The sequence below is a fragment of the Poromitra crassiceps genome, assembly GCF_964638095.1.
Source record: "Poromitra crassiceps genome assembly, chromosome: 2".
Taxonomy (NCBI): domain Eukaryota; kingdom Metazoa; phylum Chordata; class Actinopteri; order Beryciformes; family Melamphaidae; genus Poromitra; species Poromitra crassiceps.
In genome coordinates this window covers 27,125,270-27,153,090 of record NC_139624.1, presented here as the reverse complement: position 1 = coordinate 27,153,090, position 27,821 = coordinate 27,125,270, and the positions used below count along the sequence as shown (strand labels likewise).

Sequence of the window (27,821 nt, the reverse complement as noted above, 5' to 3'; positions counted from 1 at the left end):
AGCGGCAAAAAGAGTACTTTGAAACAGGTAACATCTGTCATAGTCTCACTTGCCAGACTATCTCTGTTTTGCGCTGTACCAGCGCAGGAGAGAGTCTGGCTGCTCTTACTCTCACTCTGGTCTAGCGGGGAAAAAGGCTCAGTTATCTTTACAACCATCCACTGAAAGTACCAAGCTGTCCTGCTTTATTGCACAATGCAAATCTTCACCAAAACCTGTGATTTTCAGCGTGTAGCAACCGTTGTCTCACAGTGGAGGAGGCATTAGAGAGTGACACACAGGGAGCAGAAAGGGATTTCCCTTCCGCTCCGACTGCAGCCTGCTTCCAGGCAGTCAGACTACATCTGTATAAACTGAGCTTAGAACCACAGCCTGCTTCCAGGCAGTCAGACTACATCTGTATCAACTGAACTTAGAACCACAGCCTGCTTCCAGGCAGTCAGACTACATCTGTATAAACTGAGCTTAGAACCACAGCCTGCTTCCAGGCAGTCAGACTACATCTGTATAAACTGAGCTTAGACCCACAGCCTGCTTCCAGGCAGTCAGACTACATCTGTATCAACTGAGCTTAGAACCACAGCCTGCTTCCAGGCAGTCAGACTACATCTGTATCAACTGAACTTAGAACCACAGCCTGCTTCCAGGCAGTCAGACTACATCTGTATAAACTGAGCTTAGAACCACAGCCTGCTTCCAGGCAGTCAGACTACATCTGTATCAACTGAGCTTAGACCCACAGTCTGCTTCCAGACAGTCAGACTACATCTGTATCAACTGAGCTTAGACCCACAGTCTGCTTCCAGACAGTCAGACTACATCTGTATCAACTGAGCTTAGAACCACAGTCTGCTTCCAGACAGTCAGACTACATCTGTATCAACTGAGCTTAGAACCACAGTCTGCTTCCAGACAGTCAGACTACATCTGTATCAACTGAGCTTAGAACCACAGTCTGCTTCCAGACAGTCAGACTACATCTGTATCAACTGAGCTTAGAACCACAGTCTGCTTCCAGACAGTCAGACTACATCTGTATCAACTGAGCTTAGAACCACAGTCTGCTTCCAGGCAGTCAGACTACATCTGTATCAACTGCACAAACACAACAACACTCCCTCCAGGTTCAGCAGCTCCACCTTCGTCACACATTTCTGAGTGAAAAAGTGTTTCCCACACATAGAGAGTGACTGACCACCACTGACCACTGCAATATATTTTTCCCAGGACGATTACCGTTGTGTGCGTAGATGACCAAACGCAAGTAGAATGTGCCAGTTAAGTTCAATAACTAAGCACTGTGTTAATTGTCAGCTTACATGTTGCACACCCAGTATTACCCAGATGAATGAGAGCAAGCAAAACACAGAACAGTGTAGCGCTGTTCATATTTTTAAATTATGTTATCTTTTGACAGCAAGTCCTCGACCTCCCCCCTTCCCTCCCGGTCACCCCACCTACCACCACAAATGCATTTGGATTGTGTGTGGGAAACACCGACATACAGAGTCATGCACAGGCAGAGCTGATGTGAACAAAGACCTGCTCACCTGACTGAAAGGTGCAGGATCTCAGTGCGGGACCTCCTCATGTTGCTGGCCATCTTGATGAGCTCCTTCTCCAGTGAGTCTGTGTACTCGGCCAGTTGATCCAGGCCGAGGCCCCAGTCGGCCCTCTTCGCGTCCAGCTCAGCCTGCACTGTCTGTGGGGGAGACAAGGCCCGGGATGGTCAGCCTCTCCCTCGGGTAAAAGGCCTCAGGCCCGCCGTGTAGCCTGGATAGTTGGCATGTACTGGTACTGCTCCACTAATGATCTGTGTCTCATTTGGTAGGTTTACTCTATGGCAGTACGTGGCTAATGAATGCAGAGTGGCAACAATGCAGAAGAGAGAGAGAGAGAGAGAGAGAGAGGGGGGGGGGGGGTGCACTGCTTAGATGGGGCCTGTTGAGTTATATAATAGACTAAGTGAGAGATCTCTGGAGAGGAGAGAGAGAGAGAGAGAGAGAGGGTGGGTGGGAGGGAGAGAGAGAGTTAGAGAGAGAAATACACAGTGTAGATGGACAGTAGAGAAAGGGATACAGGGCGAGAAAGATGAGAGATCACCTTACTTTACCCCCTGGATAGATCCAGAAGATCTTTATGTGTTGCGAACGGGTACCCTCCCTTTGGCTATTGAGGTTGGCAGGTTCAATTCTATTGCTGAGGAGGAGAGACTTTGTACTGTATGTGAATTAGGTGTTGTGGAAGATTAATTTCATTTTTTGTTTCATTGTACGCTATATGAGGAACCAAGATTATCTCTATTTCAGTTAATGCAAAAATAAGAAACCTGAACTATTTTGGTCAGGAGATGATGGTAAGTTGGAATGGCTATTCAGAGATGAAGTCTTCAGTTTGGCCAGGTTTATTGGGAGTGCTTGGAAACTCAGAATGGAGAAGTTGTTCATCTGAATATACAACTCTGTCTTGTCTTGTTTATGTTTGAGCTTTTTGTAGCTTGTTTGTTAATTTGTTTGTATTGTTGAACTTGAATGATTTGTGTCTTGTAAGCTCAGACCGGTTGGGCACCATGAATATGGTGCATGACACACAAATAAAAATGTATCTATCTTATCTACATAATTGGGTGATTCATATCAAAAGAAAAAGCTCTCAGATGACCCCTCAGCCTTAGCCCAAACCACATGAACATGCACAGGAATGCGAATACACACACACACACACACACACACACACAAAGTACTTTATACGCTGCGATTCTGCAACTTATCTTAAACTAAACTCGATAGTAGGTTGACACGATACATACAAATTGTGTGTGTATGCTCAAGTGTGTGTGTGTGTGTGTAACTGACCTGAAGGCTGGTATCAGCACTGCCGCCTCGCTGTCCGTTGTCGTCGAGCAAGCTTTTGAATGCAGACAAGACTGAGACAGTTCCTTCTCTGAAATCCCTTCTCTTAACACCAAGAAGAGAGAAGCGCATTGTGAGAGAGACACTCTGTTACGCTGGAAATGAACAAAAATAGAAAATACAGTATGTCTTTCTTCAGGCACTTTCACACAGAGTCAAGGATCTAATGGTAAAAAGCCTTTATTTTGCTAGGGCATATGAAAAGTTTAAAATCATCAACGCGCTTTGATGATTTTAAACTTTTGATATGCCCCAGCAAAATAAAGGCTTTTTACCATTAAATCCTTAACTCTGTGTGAAAGTGCCTGAAAAAAGTTGCTGTTCTTTTCCGTTTGGATCAAACTAATGCACTTCAAGAGCACCTTGCATTCATCTGTTGCAAGTGAGCACTCGGTTGCTGTTGGAGTGACTGTGCTGTTGGAGTGACTCTGGGGAAATTCACGTGACCGGAGGCTCAAGTCAGAATAACAACTCGGCAACTCTGCGAAACGTTGGTACACGACTTGCTGACTTGACGTCGTATATGCAGAAACCATAGAGGCAGAAACATGGCAGATGAAAGTAGATGCTTTGCTGATGGCAAGACACTTTTGAGTTTTATCACGTCATTTGTAATATGGTATTAGTTACTTGCTGTCCATGTAGAGTGGCCTAGAATAGTAAGAAAAGTTACCTATTAGTATTAATCCTGATTTGGTTTACACATTCTGACACCACAAGCACATGAACACACAAACGTCGGAAGAACGACTTGCCAACTTGGAAAATAGGACCATCTGAGGAGCACATGAATGCAGCATAACTCCTCCAACCGTGGAGCCGCTTTCAGCCATCCTTGTTGTTGCTGTGCGTACGTCACTGTTACGCAGCGTAACGGTTTGACATCATTACGTCAACAAGTCACAATATTGCCATTATACTATGAATTCTAGCGGTATTATGGTGATTGATACGATATGGCACACCCCTCTATATATTAGACTGCAAAACAACACAATGAAAGCAGCTTTTTAAAGTCTTAACCAAATGCTATTACAAATGGCACTGCAGCCAATGCCAGTCTGCATCAGTGACATGGCTCGTTTCCACCGCTGGTATCGGCACGGCTCAGCCTTACTCGCTTCTTTTTTGCTTTTGTCTTGCTGCCTTCAGCCTCTGGTGAAATAAAATCTTTCTCCTTGATCAGCCTTAACAAGACGGGCATTTTCAATTGTTTTGAGAGAGAAAAAAAGACCGCTAGGCCAGAGCCGTGGGTTTTCCTGGCGACTGGCCGGGTTGCTCTCCTCCGCTATAGCCTACTCTGTTCCGGAGCGGTGCGCAGGCATGTAAATAATGATTAAAGGTCCCATTCCCTGCAAAAGCTGTTTTTACTTGTAAATGCATATATACTGCTGTCATCCCTCCCTGTAATGAGTGGTCACAAGCTCAGAACTACCACAGTTGGATTTGTCCCTATCCAGCTTCCCCCTGCAGTCTCCTTCAAGCCACGCCCCCTAACGCTCTGTTCCCCAGACGGGGTATTGGGACGTCACGATGGTCCTCAAGCATACTGCGCGCGTCTCTCACACAAGCTACCTGCACCATTTTGTCTATAGCCACAAAATTAACACTTCTAGCTGGAGCGACGCCAACTGTACATGATCCAGCAACTGCGGAGGTGCATTCGGTAAGTCTAGGCATTTTGAGATGTCCTCTTTAGCGTAGCAACCGTTAAGTTAGCGATAGCTCGTTGCTAACGTTAGTTGTGGACACAACCCAGCGTGCTGGTCCACAGACGCTACTCTGATTGGCCGCTGGGCAATCCAAGACTGGATGCGTCCCAAGACCATTCTTGGGACGCAACGAGATGAGGAAGGGACAACTCCGTCACAACAAACGGGGTTGCTATATTTTCGACAAATTAATCCAGAATCATGTTTTATGGACCAGAGACACACGTTTTTAAGAGGTTACAGCTGCACGAATTGGGACCTTTAAGAAATATCCAATCCCCTCACTGATGGGCTCATTTGCTCATAGAGGCACCAGTATGTCATAACCAGTTTAAAAGTTCCATGTAGGAATTTAATTGTAATGTTACAAACATGTGTCCTGTTCTTTTTATAGCCTACATCCATGGGATCGCATAGCAGCACCAAAGTCACGTCCTCTTCTGCATTCAGCATACAAACCATACAAACCAAGGGATTTCATTCGCCATTCATTTTTCAATCTACATTTCATAAAATACTTGTAAAAATAGTTGTACTTGGTCAAACCAAGTGATTCAACTATGTTTAGAATCAGGAGAGACATAACATTTCACTCAGAGTGAAACAAAATAAAAATAACGTTTACTTTTTAATCCGTTTTATGTTTTTGTTTGGGTATACTTAAAAAAAAAACGTTTACCGGCAGCTCAACAGTTTCATGTAGCGTTGCTATGATGACCAGTTGTGGGCAGGGGGCAGATTGAGCGGGTACTCCTTGCGGTGGAAACACTCAGGTACTACTTCAAGCAGAGACGAGTTGATACTACACTACCCTATACTATGCAGTACCATGCGGTGGAAATGAGCCATTAAGATACTGTATGCCAATTGCCATATTTAATTACAAACTGAATAGAAAAAAACAAACGGCAACAATGCCATTTATAGCCGCTTACAAATCACTAATGTAGAGTCAAAGTCAATTTGAGGAAAAGTCCAAGTTGACTTTGAAGACTATTTTTATGCAACTTGAGTGGAAGACACCAACTCAAGTCCACACACACACACACACACACACACACACACAGAGTTTGAGTACCAGTTTGTTGAGGAGGCTCTTAAACTCCAGAGCCATGTGTTCGGGGCTGGGTCCCTGCATCAGGAGCAGCACCTCCCTGTCCAGGGTCTCGTCCAGCGGGGAGGCGAAGTTCATGGTGGACAAATGAGCAACTCCATGGATCGGCTGAAGAAGACCACAGCACATTTTAAATCTGATGGGATGACTCACTGGGTAAAAGAGGCAGAGTTGTTTTCTGTCTGTCTCTCTGTTAGCAGGATGACCCAAAAAGTTATCAAAGGATTTTAAGGAAACTTTGTGAAAAAGTTGGTCATGGGGCAAAGAAGACAAGCCCCCGATAACTACAACAAATGTTTGCGATGATGTTAGGTGATTATTATGTGCATGGAGCAAGTTACAGTACAGCAGGGGTGCACACACTTTTGCCTTGCGAGCCACTTTTAGAATGACCAAGTCCACTACCAATCTACCAACCCAACCCGACCCCCCCCCAAAACAAACTAGCTTTGTTTTTACCGCTCTCAAATCGGGTTGATTGCTATATTCTTCAGTGCAATCACAGAGAGGAGTACAACCCTGCTTATACAACAACATACAATGCAATACATTACATACAATACACTTTACTTAAAGCATACATTGACCACTTATAATCACATTATAAAGCATTATAACAGTGATTTAAAACAGACTACAATGTATTACAACAAATACACTAGGCCTTGCAGAAGAAAATGTCAGTGACCAGCAATTATGACATTATGATACTTGACCTTTTATAAGTCCTTATAAATGCTTTATAATGTGTTAGGTTTATTTTTATAAAGCATTATGCAATAAATACATACATACAATACGCTTTACTTAAAGCATACAATGACCACTTATAATCACATTATAATGTATTATAATGCATTATAAAAACTGATTATAATGTATTACAACTGACAATTATGATACACCATGATCTTGGCAGGAAAAAAATAATGTCAGAGACATTATTGATTACGATACTTGACCTTATGATTATTGTTATAAAGCATTATGAATATTCATGAGTGAGTATAACTATAGTTATACAGTGCTATAAGCAGATTATAATGCATTATATCATATAATGCATTAGAAATATTCTTAAAGCGAGAAGACAGGCGTAATTATACCCCGACAGGAACTTGACATTTGCCTGAAGCTCGTATATTTTATTGCGGAGGGACTGAACATTGGCAAGGATGATTGTGGGAAGGGGTATCCGATGATGGCCTTGTCTCTTCAGCCTTTGGCGCCGTTAGCTTGGATGCCCAGCACCAGTTCCCTGCAGAGGGGCTTGGATGCCCAGCACCAGTTCCTTGCAGAGGGGCTTGGATGCCCAGCACCAGTTCCCTGCAGAGGGACTTGGATGCCCAGCACCAGTTCCCTGCAGAGGGACTTGGATGCCCAGCACCAGTTCCCTGCAGAGGGACTTGGATGCCCAGCAGCAGTTCCCTGCAGAGGGACTTGGATGCCCAGCACCAGTTCCCTGCAGAGGGGCTTGGATGCCCAGCACCAGTTCCCTGCAGAGGGGCTTGGATGCCCAGCACCAGTTCCCTGCAGAGGGACTTGGATGCCCAGCACCAGTTCCCTGCAGAGGGGCTTGGATGCCCAGCACCAGTTCCCTGCAGAGGGGCTTGGATGCCCAGCACCAGTTCCCTGCAGAGGGGCTTGGATGCCCAGCACCAGTTCCCTGCAGAGGGACTTGGATGCCCAGCACCAGTTCCCTGCAGAGGGACTTGGATGCCCAGCACCAGTTCCCTGCAGAGGGACTTGGATGCCCAGCACCAGTTCCCTGCAGAGGGACTTGGATGCCCAGCACCAGTTCCCTGCAGAGGGACTTGGATGCCCAGCACCAGTTCCCTGCAGAGGGACCCACCAGCACCAGTTCCCTGCAGAAGGACCCACTAGCCAAATGATCCTGGGAAGCGCCGCCAAGGGATCCACAACACCCACACCGGAGTTGCGCAAAAGCAGGAGAAACGGCTGTACTGGAGAGGCTCCTGGTACTCACAAGTCCACTCAAAAATTAGCACAAAAACATCAAAAGGAGGAAAAAGCCCAACAAACTGAGGTGAATCATTGTTACAACTGTGAAATACAGATCACTTAAAATATAGGTTAGTAGTAGGGATGAGCAATGAATTTCAAATTTTCGAATAATCTAAATTTATTATCAAGATAGACTTTTATTATTGAAAGTCGAAAATCGTTTGACAATCTTGTCTTAAAAAGTAAGTTTTCCATGGTTTTTACGGGCGCCTGTCTCTTTAAGAGCAGCAAGTTTGTCTATAGAGACACTGCATGAAATACGCCACGCCCATCACAGGGGAAAGCTCTCCGTTCACTTCCACCCACCAGCGTCATATTCCTTGAATTAAACATAGCTAAAAGCTGTTGTGTGGTGGGCTGCGCAGACAACAAATGTAAAAAATCGCCAGTTAAAGTTTTTTTGTACTCCTGAGGAAAACAAGGAAGCTATTGAGAATTGGCGAGAAGAAAAATTTGGATGATGCTGTCAAGGAAGTAAGTTGGAGTGTTCATCTTCCGTATTATGATCTTTGTGTGCAACACCCGACCATGCACATAGGCGAACGTGGGAGTTTGTGTTTTCCCCCGTTTTGGGCGTGGTTTCTGAATGATGACGCTTCCGCAGTGTCGTAGCTGATGCGCGCTCACGCAGGGGGCAGAACGGCTCAGCCTGTCAGTGTAGCGACAGTAGCACCCACCAGCTCCTTGGTCGAAGAAACGTAGTAGAAATGGTGTTAAACTATCTACATTACACCAACACTCAGCCACAAGGAAAAGGTTTCATTCAAACGAGCCTTGAATCCGTTTCAAGGCTTTTGAGGAAAAGCTGATATTTTGTCTACTGTTCCATGGGCCATCTCGGCTCCGTTCGGGAAGCTACGCTAACGTGGCTAACGTAGTCTGACTCAGGTCCGGCTGCCTAACGTCAATAGAGTGCCAAAGTCACCCCCTCTCCCTCTCCATTCATTTTTCCATAGACCTTGTGTAAAATGCTTATAAAGATGGTTTACTTAGTCAAACCAAGCGATTCAACTACACTTAGAATCATGAGAGACCATATAACACTTGACTTGCAAAAAGATATTAAAAAAAAAAGTCGACGAAAAGTCGACTTTGGCCCAGAGAATTTGGGATAGTGTTTTTGTGAGAAATGCCCATCCCTAGTTAGTAGGGATGGTTAAACAGGTTAAAAACAGCAGCACACTCACACTGCACAACTGCTGCTGCCTGTCGCCATTTCCAGTTGGTCCAGACTGGTAGTAAAAAGCCTGTTAACACGTTCACTGCCAATGACGTATTAATCCGTCAAAAAAATCCAACGGTTCACTGCCAATGACGTATTAATACGTAAAAAAAAATCGATTTTTTTTTTTTGACGGTGGGACGTTGATCTAACCCTTTTACATCTCTTATATAAGTATTGGACGTGTACAACATGTACAACCCATTCCACCGACCCACTAAGTGGCGACAGTGCTTTCCTGACTAGAGGAAGGCAAGCAAAAAGCAGTGTGACGAAGCCATTCTCATGAAAATGGATTGGCGAAAACGCTTTCGTTTTCGCACTGATTGCTGGCGGTGCGGGATTGTACATTTGCATAATAGATTACGGGTGGAACACACTTTGAAACACGCAGCATAAATATGACCAGAATCGCAAAAGCTTCATCAAAGCTCTCAACCAAAACTCCAAGAAGCGAGCGAGTCCATCCAGACTTCCTCAAAGAGCGGCCGCGCAGACAGGCACAGGACAGCAGCAGCAAAGCAGTGAGACTGGTGACAAGCTTGTGACACGGCCGCTGCAGCCAAGAAGAACGCCCACGGAGGGAGGAGTTGGAAGCAGAGGGGGGTTTCCTGCTGTTATGGAGGAAATTACTGTTCAAAACTATTGTTTAGATGTCTGACGTCTTACTGATGCCAAAAATGAATGGTTAAAGTGACTGTTCTATCGAATTTCACAAAAAGCCGTTTATCTCAAAATAATTTTTCTGACGCTGAAACGATGCTGTGTATTATGTATTATGTATTATATATTATGTATTATGTATTCAACTGCTAATGCTTACATAACTACTAACTCTACAAACTAAGTCTTTTATACAGAGAAAGCACACATTCTATTAGTTCTTTTGAGATATTGTGTGTTCACAAAATCTTAGCAGAAAAGAATCCTCGGGTCTTGAAAGATGAGCCAGAATCCTCAAAAAAACCCTCTGGCAGAACCTACCTACAGTAAAAAAAAAATGGCTGGCAGTGAATGTGTTAACAGCAGGTATTGGATTTCTAGTATGGATATACGGTGCAACACTAACACAACACTCCTCCGTGGGAGTGTCTCTGGGGCTCTGCTGCTTGCTCTGCGTTTGCTCTGCACTGAAAAGTGTGCTGCATCCCCCCGATTTTTCACAGCCTGTCGCCGGCTCCCAGCTGAGAATAATGTAACTTTTCAGAAAGACGCTGGTGTCGGCAACTAAATCATATGGAGGGGCTATCGCAGCGGAGACGGAGGGGCTCAATTGTGGCAGCAGATTGACTGCTGTTCACAGGCACAGCTAACGTTATGCTTCATGCATATCGATGCGATTTCCGTTTCCTCATGACTTCTTCTCTCTTTTTTCCTGGCCTTTCTCTAATCTGGAGAGCACTGTCGCCACGTAATGGGTCGGTAAAATAGGTTATACACATTCAACATGCCCCAAAATTTTACAGGAGATGGATCTGGCTTTGATCCACGTCCCACCGTCAAAAAACGCAATTGACGACTTTAGTCGTCATTGGCACTCAACGTTACTAAACGAATTGACGACTAAAGTCGTCATTGGCACTCAATGAGTTAATGGGAAGTGGCAAAAGTATGATGAGCTCTTCTCCTAATGTCTCCCGCAGGTGGGGCTTGAGCAGAGCAGACACGGGCGTGCGTACACACACACACATACACGCACGCACGCACGCACACACACACACACACACACACCAACTCAGCCCAGCTGACGACATGTTCCTCTCCCGCCTTCCAACCCAGGCGCTAACACACATACATTTGCATAATGTCCCAAGATGCATTGTGGCATTCATAAGTTGACAAGGAAGCAACCAAATGAAGCTAAATAAGTGGTAGATAGTAATGATATTTATTTTTACCACACCGTGCAATTGTGGAATATTTCAATGTTGGCCAAAATAAAAAATAGAATTTGACTATATGAATTAACACCCTAAGTCTAAAGCACATTTTTAGAAGGGGGGTATATCTCACAACTAGAATGAGTTGTAAGCATGACTGGGAACTTTGGAGACCGTGTTGCGGCAAGCTTGTGCATAACATTTTAAGATCCCTTGCCATGCAGCAGGCAGATCGGCACGCAGATCGACTGGACAACTATAATCTACGGGCCTGCACTTGTGCAGCGCTGGCTGAAAACTCCTAGGAGGAGACGGGGCATATCTTAATGCCCAATATCTATTAACATGCTACAACCTGAGGACAGTGAGTGACACACACACACACACACACACACACACAGATGTGATCTGTTGAAATAACAGACCCTTCATACACGCATATGAATACTGTATGGATATGTATCAATCTTAATTTTGTATTCATATTATTTTGTTGATTATTTATACTTTGGCAATATTGGTGTGACATTCATGTGGAGAGAGAGAGAGAGAGTAGTGCTGACCTCCAGTGGTGACTGTGCCAGAGCTAGTTCTGTCTGTAGCGATCCTGAGCTGGTCTGGTTCAACCTGTAGGCAGCAGACAGGGACAGGCTCGCCCTGTGGGAGACACGACGGAGGGATGAAGTGAAAAAGAGCAGGGGGAGAAAACAGGGAGATGAGATGGAGAAAGAGTTGACAGGAAATACATGGGAAAGGAAAGTGGGAGGATGGAGAGTGACTGTCAATGGAAATTGAACTGACAGCCATTATCCACACTAGGGATGGGCATTTCTAGCAAAAAACACTATTCGAAATTCGCTGGCCAAATTCGAATTTAATTCGAAATTCGAAAAAAAAAAAAAAAAATGTAAAAAAAAAAAAAAAAAATTTAATTTTTTTTTTGTGAGTGAAATGTTGCATTGTCTCCCCTGATTCTAAGTCTACGGCTTTATTAATTAATATAAAAAGCTTCTGCTGTGGATTTTTAGCTCAAACAAGCATTGCACCACTGAAGTAAAGAACATGTTACATGACATTAACATTTTCGAAAATAAAAAACAGTTTTGACAATCATGAGTGGTTCATTAAATATTTAGTAAGCTCAGGTCTGAGTGCCAAAGGGGTGCCAAAGTCACCCCCTCTCCCTCTTCATGGGATTTCATCCGCCATTCATTTTTCCATAAACCTTGCTCAAAATGCTTATAAAAATTGTTTTACTTGCTCAAACCAAGCGATTTGACTATACTGACAATGCAACATTTCACTAAAAAAAATTTTTTTTTTCGAATTTCGAATTTCGAATTTCAATAATAAAAGTCAACCTTGATAATAACAACGATTATTCGAAAATTCGAAATTCGATGCCCATCCCTAATCCACACGTGGGCATGTATGGCTGTTCATAGAACTGATTCCCTTGCATTTATTGATGATGTGACTACTGTCAACAGCAGCAGGATGAATTCTTAAAGGGCCCATATTTTGCTAATTTAATGTATTATTATTTTATTGTTGGCCTCCAGTAGAGTAACTTATTGCATCATTCATAGTTTAAAAAACTCAGTTTATCTTGTACTGGCTCTCACTGCCCCCTTCAGTTCAGCCTCTGTCTGAAACGCTCTGTTTTTAGGTCCTGTCCCTTTAAGAACCCCCACCCTCCGAAATACTCCAGGCGGGCAGCGGGGTGAAAGTTTGTTTGCGCAAACCTCTGCCCAGACAGAGGACCCGGACCCCACGTTGAGAACCACTGCAAACAAAAACAGCAGAGAGAGAGAGAGAGAGAGAGGGAGAGAGAGACGGAGAGAGAGGGAGACGGAGGGGACACTGCACGTTTGGCTGCAGCAAACACAGCGTCCTCACAGCCTTGGAGATTTACTCTCAAAGGCGAGGAGTGACGATTTTTTTGGTGTGCTGTTTTCCTCCAGGCAGCCTGACGCTGATTTCCCCCCTCTAAACAGAACTGTTATTTCGGTCTTTTTCAAAATGATTTTTTCATTTTGTAGTAGTAATGGTGCATATTTATCGATACAAGCAGTGTTTTTATTCCAACATGAACCAATAGTATGTTTAATACTAGATTGAAATGCGGCCAGAATGCAGAAATCCCTTGTGATTACACTGTCGCGGCAGTCTACTGGAATGTAGGGAAGGGAGGGGCAGGGCGCGCGCGCCGCGGGCCCGGGCTAGGCTTGGCAAAGTTGCCATCACCATGGTAACAAGTCCTACTGACGTCACTAGAACTATTGTTCTCGCACAAAATCGGCATAAATCCATGTCATCTCGTCTACGAGAGTTCATGGGCGGGAGGGGGGGTTCATGGGGGTAACATTAAAACACTTTCACATATTTATTTGAAGCTTAGCCCATGTTTAATATGACCATCCAAGATTGTAACAACATATATATGATACAAAATTAAGAAATGCATAACATGGCCCCTTTAAGTGTTTCGGACAATATTATCTGCTCATATAATGTAGTTTTGGTCCCTTAAAATGTAATGTAATTCCTACACTGTTCACCTGATTTGGATGTAAATACCCCCAAATTAAAGCTGGAAGTCTGCGTTTTCAAGTCCATTGTGGTGGTGTACAGAGCCAAAATGAAGATTGTGTCCAATGTCCAAATATATATGGACCTAACTGTATATAATATAGCCTTTTGAGTGGGTGTGCTCTCATCGCCAGCCGTTCCGAGCAGTCGCGTTAATCATCAGGTTCAGGTTGCTGCGGGGCAATCTATCTCCTAAACTGAACGGCTTGCTAACTTTTAAAGCGAAGAAAAAGCCAGTAGTTTGTGGATATTAGTGGCTTTTTGGGCCAATCTAAAAGGGGCTTTATAGAAGCGGCTGCACCGCTTCAAAGCAAATGGCGATAGGTGTGATTTAATCAACGAGTGGAGAGGGGACACGGATTTGTAATGTGTATTGATAACATCAAACAGGGACACCATAGTGGCCCACAGAGTTCCATATACATTTGTATTAACACGATTTTTTCGACAAGCATGAATTATAGGGAGTAAATAGGTTTCATATGGTCACCAAAACGAAATGCACATCGGATCATAAATTAGACGTGGGTTTACTCACCCAGCCATATCTGGATACATCATCTGCATCTGGTTCTCCAGCTTGGTCTTGTCAGCTCTCAGAAGCTAGAATGAAATAACAGCAGAACATACCATGACACAATCCATCCCACCAGGTGCTTAGGATCCAGATTCACACACACCATCAAGCCTAGACTTTTCATTCCAGATATAGGACAAAATTACGGAGTCCAGTTGTTTGAAGAAAGCCGATGTAAGAAAGATGGGAATGTTTTGACATAGAGGAACCTGGGAAGAGAGACCATCTTAATTGAGTATATACAATCATGGACAAAGGGAGAATTTTCTATACATTGAATATTAGCTTAGGACCTCTGGGTATGGTCAAGCCAAGATACTGTAGGTGAGGCAGTCCTTTGCCAATTTGAATGGGAGATTTTCCAGGAAACCAGGAGTGAAAGCATCAGAGAGGGGCATAAAGTCACTCTTTGTCCAATTAATTGTGTATCCGGACAGCTTACCGAAAAAGGTGATTAATTCAGCGGGTATAATATTACATTGTTGGCGTGCAAACTGATGCACATCTCGATACCGCCGATCTCCAGGCCTGCAAGGCTCGGGACCGGGTGACTACGTATTTTTAAGGCAAGGGGCTCGAGCGCAACGGGCCGGCGAGAGAGGGCAACCTTACTGGACCGAGCGAAGTAATGGAAACCTGGTTGACTTTTCACCATTGGTTATAACTGAACATTTTGGACTAGCATACTGTATGTAAGCTTTACCCAGGATATGAACGAATCGCCAAACCTGAGTCTGTGCAGTGACTCGAACATAGACGTATAAGGCCACTCAACCAGATCAAATGCCTTCTGCGCGTCGAGTGATAAAAATGCTGTACAGATACTTACTGTGATCCACGTATATGGTATTGAGGAGTCGTCTGACATTGGAGAAAGATAATCTATTTGGGATAAACCCTGTCTGGTCAGGATGTATGATAGATGACAAATGTTTATTTAGCCGGGTAACCAGCGTTTTAGTGATTACTTATCTGTCAAAATTCTGGAGCACTATGGGTCTGTAGCTGGCCGGATCTACTTCCTCCTTTCCCTTTTTTAAAATGGGGTAGATGTTAGCTTCATACAGTGTTTTAGGCAAGACATTGTCCTTCTTAGAGCTGGATGCCATTCTGAGGACGAGTGGGGCGAGAATATTGCAACATTTCTTGTAAAATTCAGCCCCAAATCTATCTGGCCCAGCTGTTTTGCCTGATGGGAATGATTTAATGGCAGAAGTTATTTCTCCCTATGTGAAATCAGAGTACCGTAAGTCCTCTGACAGCGTCACTGAGTTTGGCTGTTTCAAGAAGGTCAAAAAAATCATTCAGATCAGATTGAGCGGCACACTTAAATGAATAGAGTTCATGGGTTGTTATTAATGAGTAATGAGTAGTTTTAATGTTTTCTTGCAAAATATCTGCTTTTGAGTCTAGAATAATTGGTGCTCTATATCTGCAAATAGTTATTAAAGCAATAAGCCGCAGGACGCTGTGATTTTAGAAAAGCTAAGGGGACGTCGTTAGGCACGATGTGGAATGGTGTTACACGTGTATGTTTACAGAGTAATTTCCAACCACTTCGAACACGGCTCAACCAATCATAATCAAGGACCGGAAATATACGTTTTATTTATAGTTTTGTAATGAAATCCTTTTTGCTGGTCTTTGTCAGCACCACTGAATACCATGAGATTAATATATACTGTAAATGGTGAAGACTGAGAGGATTCCCATGTGCACAGCCAGTAGAAAGATCAGGTGCTGGTCGGTTGCAGGAAAAACATAAATTGAAAAATTAAAGGAACCACTGCAACACTGAGAATGACTTACTGATATTTATTTATTGTTCACAATAAATAAATATCAGTATGTCATTCTCAGTGTTGCGGTGGTTCCTTTAATTTTTCAATATATAAATACTTATAACATCTAATGACTGGTTTTGTTATTGTATCCTTCCGTTACAAATCCATATCCATGTTGGACAAATAAAATCATCAACATTTTGTAAAAGAGAAAAGGCTTAAGATCTGTGATATCGTTTAAAAATGGTCACAATTTGATGTGTGCTCTCCATTAAGTAGGTTGCACTGTATTCCATCTCATTTTGAATCTTCAGTTGTTGCACACTTTGCCACAGCAGAACACTGTCAAACTGAATGATCATCATAAATCCGTACCTGTTCAGCAGTCGTCGTCCCCTCCCCCCCCCCCCCCCCCCGTGTGAATGTGTCGTGCTTGTGACCGTGTGTGCATGGGTGCATTATTGACAAACGCTAACGTCCTCCACTCCCCGAGATGAGACATTACTGACATCTCTCTCTCTCTCTATGTCTGCCCTGTGCCTCCGTCTGTCTGTGCAGACCGGGGAGCTGGGGTCAGGGGGCCACACCCCCTTCCTTGCCGCCTCGAGCCAGTCTCCCCAAAATCTCGGTGAACTCCCCCACATCTCGCCATACACACACAAAGTCACTTATACAGTAGAAGCGGCTGCAGTGCTTAAAAATATGAATGTTTACAGGTGTTTACGGGACCAAACCACGCGAGTCTAACAGAGTTAAAGCTTCAAGCATCCATGGGAAAAGGAGTTATATTAAAATATTAAAATTGGGATTTATGAATCGATAGTAGATCCTTCAAATGAATATCGATTCAATATCAATGTCATTTTTTTAACCCAGCCCTAGCTCCGCCTACTCACCTCTGTGACAGAGGAATATTCCTCCATTGCTGCCTTCAGCTCCTCTATCTGTCTGCTTTTCTGCGGAGACACAAAAGAAAAACACTAAGAGAAAAAGAGTCATGGAAACCTATTGTGACTTCTTCTATGCTCTTTTTAAAAGCCCCATTATGTCACTTTTTTTTTTTTACCTTAACATAACACCTTTTACTCATTTTGATGGTATAGTGACTTCTAATAGGGAGCATGGTGGTTCTGTCATTCCCACACCGCCCTCCGAAGGCCTGTTCCTGCACTGTGTGTTTTTGGTGGCTGCATCCCGGAGTGGCTTGACAGTGTCAAGTTGCCTGGAACTTTCAACTCTTTTCCTGCACAGCTCCTTCAAATTAAAAGTTTTACGCTGACAAACTAACGATATGCTTTCATTGTGAAGTACTATAGTATACTATAGCATACTATAGCATTAGTGGCATGATTAGCAACTTCTCTCACTAAAACAAAGTCGAGACAACAACATTTGGGGATATTTGGAGCTATTTTTCCTCCCAGCGAATCAGTTATAAACACTGCAGAAAGGTAAGCAAAGTAGAGTACAAGCAGAAACAGTAAAATAAGGCTGATATCTGAATATGTACAAACAGGGAAGTGTAGCATTTATTAACGTTAGCATCTGTAACTGTTCCCCAAATAGAAAACCTACATAATGGGGCTTTAAGTTTTAAGTGCATTATCATTAAATGAAATTACATTTTCTGCCATTTCCTATAGATACAGTCGGTCGGCCACGGAAGGAGTCTGTCAAGACTCTTAGTCAATGCCGCCCTCTAGAGGCCATGTGATGAAGCACATCACCAGTAACTATCCCTCAGTACCCATTCCCCCAGACTGTCACCTGAATGTGGCTTCTATAGCCCACGCTGCCAGCATACTGACAGCGTGAGAAGGACAGACAAGTTAAGGCACTGACCTCTTGTATTACAACTTCCTTTTCACTCATGACGGCATCAAAGGAGTGGATCTGAACCTGAGGACCAGGAGAGAGACAAGCAAGGCGGGATGGTTTCTTTCTACCGTGTTAAGACAAAGCTAGAATGTGCAGATCACTTCTATCAAGGGAAGTAGAAATCCAATAACCAATAATGTCAGAGGAAGAAAGAAAAAGAGAGAGAAAAGAGTGAGCTGGAGACAGACAGTGACAGAAAAAGAGAGAGGAGGAGACATGCTAGCAGACGGAGATGTAGGAAAGCATCACCAAATGGACTGAGTAGAGGAACCTGGAGGTCGGTGTTCATGTCACACAGCTCCACGATCCTCCTCTGAAGCTCGTCCATCTCCATGGTAACCTTGAAGTTCTGGGGAGCCATCAGAGGGGAGTTAAGGCCATGGATGTATAAAAGAACTGGTTATGAGATGGAAAAATGGCCGCAATTTTCTACTTAAATTGTTTATCTATTTGATATTTAATATTGTTGTCTTCTTCCTATTATTATTAATTATTATATCCCCCGCCCGGCTGTGATGACTTGCTTTGATTGTCTACCTGGTGACGTCACATACGCACCGGCCTATTTATTTTCTCTTGCAACTGCTGTCATTCATTTGCCTGATGAAGACCCGATAGGGTCGAAAGCTTGCCTTCCTTGAGCGCAAATAAAAGCGGGAGCTTCCAATCAGTGTGCGGACAATTCCCTTATTTTTTGATTTCACTTGTTTGTCCTGCACCTGATGCCCAGTGCGGTTTTGGATGTGCGCATAGCTTTCCTACTTTACATGGAAAAATGGCCGCCCATTCATTTTGAACATGAGCTGCTCACCAGCACATGAAGCCAGATTTTTTTCTTTTCTTCCCGGTTTACTGCGGCCTACGGGTCATGCGCAGTAGCGCCCCCGGTGTTGTACTGAAATCTGTGACCACCCAAATGTGTGACTGCATTGCTTCTTGACTTAATCTCCATGGGCTACTGCACATTGGTGTCGACCACATCACGAGCACATCTCCTCCACTCCTGCCTGTTGCTCGCCGCCCTGATCAGCTCCTCCATTCTCATGCCAGACCACTCCTTATGATGTCATCAATCCAGCGTCTTCGAGGGCGGCCCCTTCTTCTTGTTCCTCCAGTCATGCTAAATGCTGCTGTCTTTATGAGGCGATGGTCGTCCATGTGACAAATGTGCCTAAAGAGACCCATCTTCCTCCTCCTCCTTGCCGCAGTCTACTTTCAGGTTTCACTCTGTTTATCACTTCTGTGTTTGTCACCCTGTGGTGCCACCTGATGTTTCACATACTCCGGCAGCATCTCATCTCGAAAGCATCCAGTCTTCTAAGATCGACCTTGTGCAGAGTCCATGTTTCACATGCAAATAATAGCACACTAAATACACAGCTGTTTATTATTTTCAATTTAGTTCCTGTACTTATGCCCTTAGGCCCGAAGCCAGTGCAATTCTGCATCTAATCTCCTTGCTACAATTATTGTCAGATGTAATCAAACTGCCCAGATAAATGAATTCTTCCACAGTCTCAATCTCATCTGAACCCACTCTCAGATTTGTCTCCGATTCAGGTATTCCAAATATAGGGTGGAGCACACCACTCTAAAAAGTTTGAAGAGGTGCAGACTAACGGAAATTCAAAGTAACAAAGAAAAGAAGCAGTCAGGGTACTGCACCCTGACAAAGACACTTTCGCCGAAACATGTTGGTGTAACCCATTAAACACAGCAGAGGAGACTTTGAGTGTGCAACTTCTTTTCTTTATGTTACTCCGATTCAGGTATTCCAAATACCATAGCTTTTGTCTTCCCAACATTCATCTTCAGCCCTGCAGGGCATTGCTTCTTTTCGGGAAAGAATCAATTATTTCACCATTTGTGACAGCAGCCATTATGTGTGAGCCCACTGTACTGTAGCCAGCAACAAGCACCCTCTGCAGTCACACATTTCAGTGAGCACAGATTTGGGTTACCCCATGTACTGTATGTGGACGGGACAAAGTCTTTTTGGGGCGCAGGGTGTCACGTGACTTGCAATACCAAGCTTGGCCACCATCTTGAATTGGCTTCAAGGCTGAGACCTGATGCCAATCACGACAGGAAACAGTCTATCTATGAATGTATGAATTGACTATGGTGTTGTGCTGCTTAAGTCTCATTGCTTTAAACGTCAACTGCTTTGATAAAGTCCAGATTCTTTAATACAGTACCTCTTCCTGAAGAGAAGCAATCTTGGCAATAAGACTGTGGTTCTCTCTCTCCTATAGAGTGGCAAAAGAAGAAAACCAATCAGTACTTAGCCTTGACAAGAGTATTAGGTGTCCAGTATGTGTTATTCCATTCACCGACATTCTTAGGAGAGCTTGACTTGTCCATGGAAAATACAACACAAAGTATATATTGTGCAACTTCTTTAGCCTGTAAGAACTCAAAATATACCTCACAACCAATTTTGTCAAACATTACATAAACATGACCAAACTCAAAGACTACATATTCCACCTTCTGGTCCTGCCCTTTACTGACCGGATTTTGGGCCAAAATATTTGATTGGTACTCTAAGGCCTACAAAATAACCCTTCAGCCGGAGGCAAAACTCGCCATCTTCGGCTGCTCGGAGTCCTCTCTGGACTTCCCTACAGCTGTGCAGCAATCTCTGACACAGGGGACAATTGTTGCCAAGAAACTCATTCTGCAGAAATGGAAGTCCCCCTCTCCACCCTCTTTTCAGTTGTGGTTTGCAGACATGATCTCTGTTATATGGATGGAGAGACTCTTTACTATTTGGGACCCGTTTCTAGCCTACCTTGACGAGGTTAGGGGTGACGGGTGATTCGCCCGGCCGGTCTCTCTCCCTTGTGTGGGATCCCACTCATATATATATGTATATATATATATTTACAAGCACAATTTATATATATTTACAAGCTGTATGTAACTGGTGGCACTAGTGTATGTATGTTTTTTCTTTCTTTTCTTTTCCTGTATCTGAGTTTGTTAGTTTTTTAGTTTTTCTGTGTTCTAAAAATTTGTAATTGCTAAAAAAAAGAAAAAGAAAAAAAAATACTACATATTCCAAAGTTTCTATTGAATATTATGTTGACCAATTTGAGAAACAGAAAATGTATTTGTAGTTTTTGGTCAATTAAATAATACATTTTTGGCTTTGAATTAAGACTCAAAACTAAGGACTGTGACTTTAGGAAGTATTACTGGTATCCATTACTGATAGTGGCTTAACTGAATCCCATTGGGCCAATGCAATTTAAAGTCAAATGTAACCCAGGACCTGTATTCATTAAGTATTTTAGCTGACTGTGGTAGACATTCGGTAACAAAGCAACAGTAAACATGCAGAGAGAGAGAGAGAAAAAATGTTTTACCCAAGTAAATCATCAAATGTAATTATTTAATTAACTAGAACAATAGAGCAGGGAGGGATCCTAGCTTTTTGACTAGGATTTAAGAAGCTTCTGTGCAGTGACTCCTCTCTGTGAGGCATGAGTGTGACTAACCATGTGTTTTCTCTGCGCGGAGGCGTGAGCTCTGCCTTCCTCGGTACAGCTCAGAGTCGCCTTCATCTCCTCCACCTCCTCCTTCAACAGCTTCTCCTTCTGGGCCAGCTGCTGGTTACTGTGTGGCGAGAGATGGGGCATCAGTGTACCACTAGGGCTGGCCAATATATCCACATTATATCAACTAGATATATAACTAGGGCTGGCCAATATATCCACATTATACCAACTAGAAATATATTACTGTGTGGGGAGAGATAGGGCATCAGCGTACCACTAGGGCTGGCCAATATATCTACATTATATCAACTAGAAATATAACTAGGGTTGGCCAATATATCCACATTATATCAACTAGAAATATATTACTGTGTGGGGAGAGATGGGGCATCAGCATACCAATAGGGCTGGCCAATATATCCACATTATACAGTATCAACTAGAAATATAACTAGGGTTGGCCAATACATCCACATTATATCAACTAGAAATATAACTAGGGTTGGCCAATATATCCACATTATATCAACTAGAAATATATTACTGTGTGGGAAGAGATGGAGCATCAGCGTACCACTAGGGCTGGCCAATATATCCACATTATATCAACTAGAAATATAACTAGGGTTGGCCAATATATCCACATTATATCAACTAGAAATATATTACTGTGTGGGGAGAGATGGGGCATCAGCGTACCACTAGGGCTGGCCAATATATCTACATTATATCAACTAGAAATATAACTAGGGTTGGCCAATATATCCACATTATATCAACTAGAAATATATTACTGTGTGGGGAGAGATGGGGCATCAGCGTACCACTAGGGCTGGCCAATATATCCACATTATATCAACTAGAAATATAACTAGGGTTGGCCAATATATCCACATTATATCAACTAGAAAAATATTACTGTGTGGGAAGAGATGGAGCATCAGCGTACCACTAGGGCTGGCCAATATATCTACCGTACATTATATCAACTAGAAATATATTGCTATGATGCTTTGGCAATATTGTTGTTATGACATTCATGCCAATAAAGCAATTTGAATTTGAAAAATATATTACTGTGTAGGGAGAGATGGGGCATCAGCGTACCACTAGGGCTGGCCAATATATCTACATTATATCAACTAGAAATATATTGCTATGATGCTTTGGCAATATTGTTGCGCTGTGCTCAAGGTTTTAATTGTTTAAACTGTGACCTATTTACCACTGACCTTTTTCCACTCTACCTCATGGTGAGAGAAGAAGACTTACTGAATCACGAGTGACCATAAAACATTCGGTTTGAGTAATAACAAAAAATAACAAAGGGGGAAATAAAATAAAAATCACAATTCAGTAGGTCACGGGTTGGCTTGGTTCCAGAATTAAAACTCATTATATAAGGATTTTTCTAAATGTCTATGGAGAAAATGAATGGGGAACTTACTTCCGGGGCAATGACGCCATGAAAAGTCACGTGACTGTTGAGCTCTATTGGGCTCTCTCGTGGGTCCGCCCGTGCTTGCACCTCCACGAAACCAAACGGCTTGTTAATCAGCGCAGATTGTTTGCACAAGTGCTAATCAGATAGTCAGATTTTGGATAAGAATTAGACCAGACTGAAAAATAGGTGATTTATTTTATATTGATTACAACCATTTAGTTATCCTCATGGATATTTCAGTTAGTTGGATAGGGTGATAGGGTTGGCCAAGATTCAAGATTCAAGATTTTTATTGTCACTCCGTAGTACAAGTATCACGTGTGAAATTCTTGTGCTGTAGGCTCCGTTACAACATAGTGCAAAAAATAAAAATAGAAGATATATAAATAAACTAGAACGACCGCAACGCGGACTTATGCCTCCGCCATTAGTTGATTCTGGAGTCCAAATCGCCATTTGAGGCAAATTGGAAGAGATTCCGTCAAGGCGCTCCTGTGATGTTGCGTTACAGAGCTTGGAAATTGGGTGTGTGAGAGGTCACAGTGACCTTGAACTTTGACCACCAAAATGTAATCAGTTCATCCTTGAGTCCAAGTCGATATTTGAGAAAAGTTTGATTAAATTCCGTCAAGGCATTCCTGAGATATCGCGTTAACAAGCTTGAAAATGGCGTTCGAGAGCTCACCTTGACCTTTGACCACCAAAATCTAATCAGATCATCCTTGAGTCCAAGTCGATGTTTGAGACAAGTTTGATTAAATTCCGTCAAGGCATTCCTGAGATATCGCGTTAACAAGCTTGAAAATGGCGTTCGAGAGGTCACAGTGACCTTGACCTTTGACCTTTGACCACCAAAATCTAATCAGTTCATCCTTGAGTCCAAGTCGATGTTTGAGACAAGTTTGATTAAATTCCGTCAAGGCATTCCTGAGATATCGCGTTAACAAGCGTGAAAATGGCGTTCGAGAGGTCACAGTGACCTTGAGCTTTGACCTTTGACCACCAAAATCTAATCAGATCATCCTTGAGTGTAAGTCGATGTTTGAGGCAAATTTGATGAAATTCCATACAGGTGTTCCTCAGATATCGCATTAACAAGCTTGAAAATGGCGTTCGAGAGGTCACAGTGACCTTGACCTTTGCCCACCAAAATCTAATCAGTTCATCCTTGAGTCCAAGTCGATGTTTGAGACAAGTTTGATTAAATTCCGTCAAGGCATTCCTGAGATATCGTGTTAACAAGCGTGAAAATGGCGTTCGAGAGGTCACAGTGACCTTGACCTTTGACCTTTGACCACCAACATCTAATCAGATCATCCTTGAGCCTAAGTGAATGTTTAAGGCGAATCTGATGAAATTCCGTACAAGCGTTCCTCAGATATCGCGTTAACAAGCTTGAAAATGGCGTTCGAGAGGTCACAGTACTGAATCACGAGTGACCATAAAACATTCGGTTTGAGTAATAACAAAAAATAACAAAGGGGGAAATAAAAAAAAAATCACAATTCAGTAGGTCACGGGTTGGCTTGGTTCCAGAATTAAAACTCATTATATAAGGATTTTTCTAAATGTCTATGGAGAAAATGAATGGGGAACTTACTTCCGGGGCAATGACGCCATGAAAAGTCACGTGACTGTTGAGCTCTATTGGGCTCTCTCGTGGGTCCGCCCGTGCTTGCACCTCCACGAAACCAAACGGCTTGTTAATCAGCGCAGATTGTTTGCACAAGTGCTAATCAGATAGTCAGATTTTGGATAAGAATTAGACCAGACTGAAAAATAGGTGATTTATTTTATATTGATTACAACCATTTAGTTATCCTCATGGATATTTCAGTTAGTTGGATAGGGTGATAGGGTTGGCCAAGATTCAAGATTCAAGATTTTTATTGTCACTCCGTAGTACAAGTATCACGTGTGAAATTCTTGTGCTGTAGGCTCCGTTACAACATAGTGCAAAAAATAAAAATAGAAGATATATAAATAAACTAGAACGACCGCAACGCGGACTTATGCCTCCGCCATTAGTTGATTCTGGAGTCCAAATCGCCATTTGAGGCAAATTGGAAGAGATTCCGTCAAGGCGCTCCTGTGATGTTGCGTTACAGAGCTTGGAAATTGGGTGTGTGAGAGGTCACAGTGACCTTGACCTTTGCCCACCAAAATCTAATCAGTTCATCCTTGAGTCCAAGTCGATGTTTGAGACAAGTTTGATTAAATTCCGTCAAGGCATTCCTGAGATATCGTGTTAACAAGCGTGAAAATGGCGTTCGAGAGGTCACAGTGACCTTGACCTTTGACCTTTGACCACCAACATCTAATCAGATCATCCTTGAGCCTAAGTGAATGTTTAAGGCGAATCTGATGAAATTCCGTACAAGCGTTCCTCAGATATCGCGTTAACAAGCTTGAAAATGGCGTTCGAGAGGTCACAGTGACCTTGACCTTTGACCTTTGACCACCAAAATCTAATCAGATCATCCTTGAGCCTAAGTGAATGTTTAAGGCGAATCTGATGAAATTCCGTACAAGCGTTCCTCAGATATCGCGTTAACAAGCTTGAAAATGGCGTTCGAGAGGTCACAGTGACCTTGACCTTTGACCTTTGACCACCAAAATCTAATCAGATCATCCTTGAGCCTAAGTGAATGTTTAAGGCGAATCTGATGAAATTCGGTCCAGGGGTTCCTCAGATATCGCGTTAACAAACATCGGACGGACGGACGGACAGCCGTACGTACGTACGGACGGACAACCCGGATCCATAATGCCTCCGGCCTGGCTATCGCCGGCGGAGGCATAAAAACAAGAGGCAACGGGCAATAGAGCAGTAAGACACGCCACAGACAGTGGCGTAATCACTGCCCATAGTGCAAATGGCATGAACATACTTTAAACATAATTAAACATAATAACATTCTGTTAGGTGCAAATAGCGTATACCTAATTAAACATACTATTGAACATTAGTCATACATAATGGTGGCATCTACAGTGCGGTACAGTACGGCTACTACACTATTTGTATATGTATATATGTATATGTATATATGTATGCCAGATCTGACTCATCATGATATGACTTCAGCTGCCCCCTATTGGGCTCTCTCGATTCATCCGGGTCCTTCGGTGCTTGCTAGGTAGTCTTAACTACGCCCGGTCTTATCAATGCGCGTCCATGTGAATTGCCTAGCAGTGTAGGTGTCGCTTTGTGAAATAACCTCTAGTTTCCTGGCTGTACGGTGTTTAGAGCTTCGGGCCAATTGGGTGCTACACACGGCAAGCTCCATTTACGCCGAGGCGACCTTAAACAAATGCACAATTGGACACAGATAGATAGCTTCACAGGCTAGCTTTGTAGGCTAAGCGTCCATTTTTAAAAAGAAATGGTAAGATTGTACAGTGAGACAGAATCTGGCCCATGGTGTGCAGTGGAAAGTTACAAAGACATTGGCTGGGTTTCCCAAAAGCTTCTTTGCGCTAAGAAGCTAATTCAACCCTTCTTAAGGCCCCCTTAAGAAGCAAACGCGTTTCCCAATTGCTTCTTTACGAAGGCATGCGTTTCCCAAAAGCTTCTTAGCGCTAAGAAGCTTCTTTGACCCTTCTTAAGGCTCCCGTAAGAAGCCAACGAAGCCAACGCGTTTCCCGATTGCTTCTTAGCCTAAAATTATCTTCCAATTATCCTCCGTTAAGAAGGCTGCGTTTCCCAAAAGCTTCTTAGCGCTAAGATGATCTTTCGTTAAGAAGGTTTTGTAAGAAGGGTCTGGAGCCTTCTTAACACCTTCTTAATGACAAAACACTGGCAGATCCAGCCGCGTCAGGCAAAAGGAGATACTTGTGTCCACTGTTCCTCTTGTGTTTTTCCCTTTTTCCTTTCTTTCATGCACCCTTTAGTGTTTAAAATTGGGGAACACTTGAAAATCTCCCCTGTATGTATGGTTACTTGTGTTTTAAATGTTTTACCGTAGGCTATATTTCTCTAATCAGAATGGATTCCTTTTATAATGTTGTGGATTTATATAGCACCTTTCACAGAACCCAAGGTCGCTTAAATTCTGTAGTGTTTCTCTGTTTTGTTGTATGCTGTGTATATAAAGCAATTTGAACTGCAGTCCATGTCTGAAATAAATAATGTTTAATAAAGTTTAACATGACCATGATTAGGTGTTAACAGTGTTTCTCAACCACTGAGTCGTGGCCCACTGCTGGGCTCAGAGTGCCATCAAGTGAGCCGCTCCAGTTAAGATGCTTCTTAAGAGCCTTCTATTTTTTTTATTTTTCTCGACTGTTAAGAAGGCGTTTGGGAAACACTTCTTTGGAGCCTTCTTAACTCCTTAAGAAGCTTCTTAACTCCTTAAGAAGCTTCTTAACTCTTAAGAAGCTTCTTTGTTGGGAAACTCAGCCATTGTTAGTTACTAGTTAGTTTTTTGACCAATCACTTGTTTGATAAAACAAGGAGACCACACAGACCTTCACTACACAGCGGGACCTACCTGGCTCGCGCTGTTTTTTGGTCCATATCGCCCAGCCCTATGTACCGCTACATCTGTGTGTCTATCTGTGTCTCTTTATCTGTGTGTGTCGTACACTCTGGCCTGGCTGCGGAGCTCCTCGTTCTCTTCGGCCAGCTTCTGGTTGCTCTCCTCCATGCCCTCCACCACCTGCTTCAACGCCCTCACCTCCTCCTGCAGCTTCTCCTTACTCATCTGGAGGTCACCCACACAGTACACCAGCTCTGACGTCTCGCTGGGGACACACACACACACACACACACACACACACACACACACACACACACACACACACACAATTTATGCAGACCTGTGGATGAACTCTCTCCCTCTATCTGCCACAACCACTAGGGGTGCTGCTGCAAAAACCTACCTTGGACAGCTTTCTCTGTACAGGGGGTTAAAATATGGAATCAATTACCCACACAGCTTAAACAAGATCATAATTGGGACAATTTTAAATCAAAATAAAAGTTTCTCAAGTGCAACCAGTCATGTACTCATGAGTGACTGTCCCTTTCTTTCTCTGTGTGTGCGCAGTATTCTAGCTGTTTATTGTAGATTTGTTTTTAATAGTGTTTTTACAAGAGCCCATCTAGGGACAAATAATATTGCTAATTAGCTTAGGCTATAAATATAAAGGCCATTTCTTGGCACACACACAACT

At 43.1% G+C, this 27,821-nt stretch overlaps 1 protein-coding gene across 1 annotated transcript in view; it reads right to left on the bottom strand.

Moving 5' to 3' along the window:
• The window catches only part of lrmp (lymphoid-restricted membrane protein), a gene marked incomplete at its 5' end in the record, with an annotated part of 96,138 nt that overhangs the window by 54,979 nt on the left and 13,338 nt on the right, over nt 1-27,821 (bottom strand). Inside the window, 11 exons of the mRNA XM_083661765.1 lie at nt 1,551-1,702; nt 2,856-2,957; nt 5,703-5,846; nt 11,429-11,522; nt 13,996-14,060; nt 16,715-16,774; nt 17,661-17,717; nt 17,968-18,045; nt 19,895-19,945; nt 21,200-21,317; nt 27,231-27,389. Coding sequence (XP_083517891.1) covers nt 1,551-1,702; nt 2,856-2,957; nt 5,703-5,846; nt 11,429-11,522; nt 13,996-14,060; nt 16,715-16,774; nt 17,661-17,717; nt 17,968-18,045; nt 19,895-19,945; nt 21,200-21,317; nt 27,231-27,389 — 1,080 coding nt within the window. The remainder of the gene's footprint in view (nt 1-1,550; nt 1,703-2,855; nt 2,958-5,702; nt 5,847-11,428; nt 11,523-13,995; nt 14,061-16,714; nt 16,775-17,660; nt 17,718-17,967; nt 18,046-19,894; nt 19,946-21,199; nt 21,318-27,230; nt 27,390-27,821) is intronic.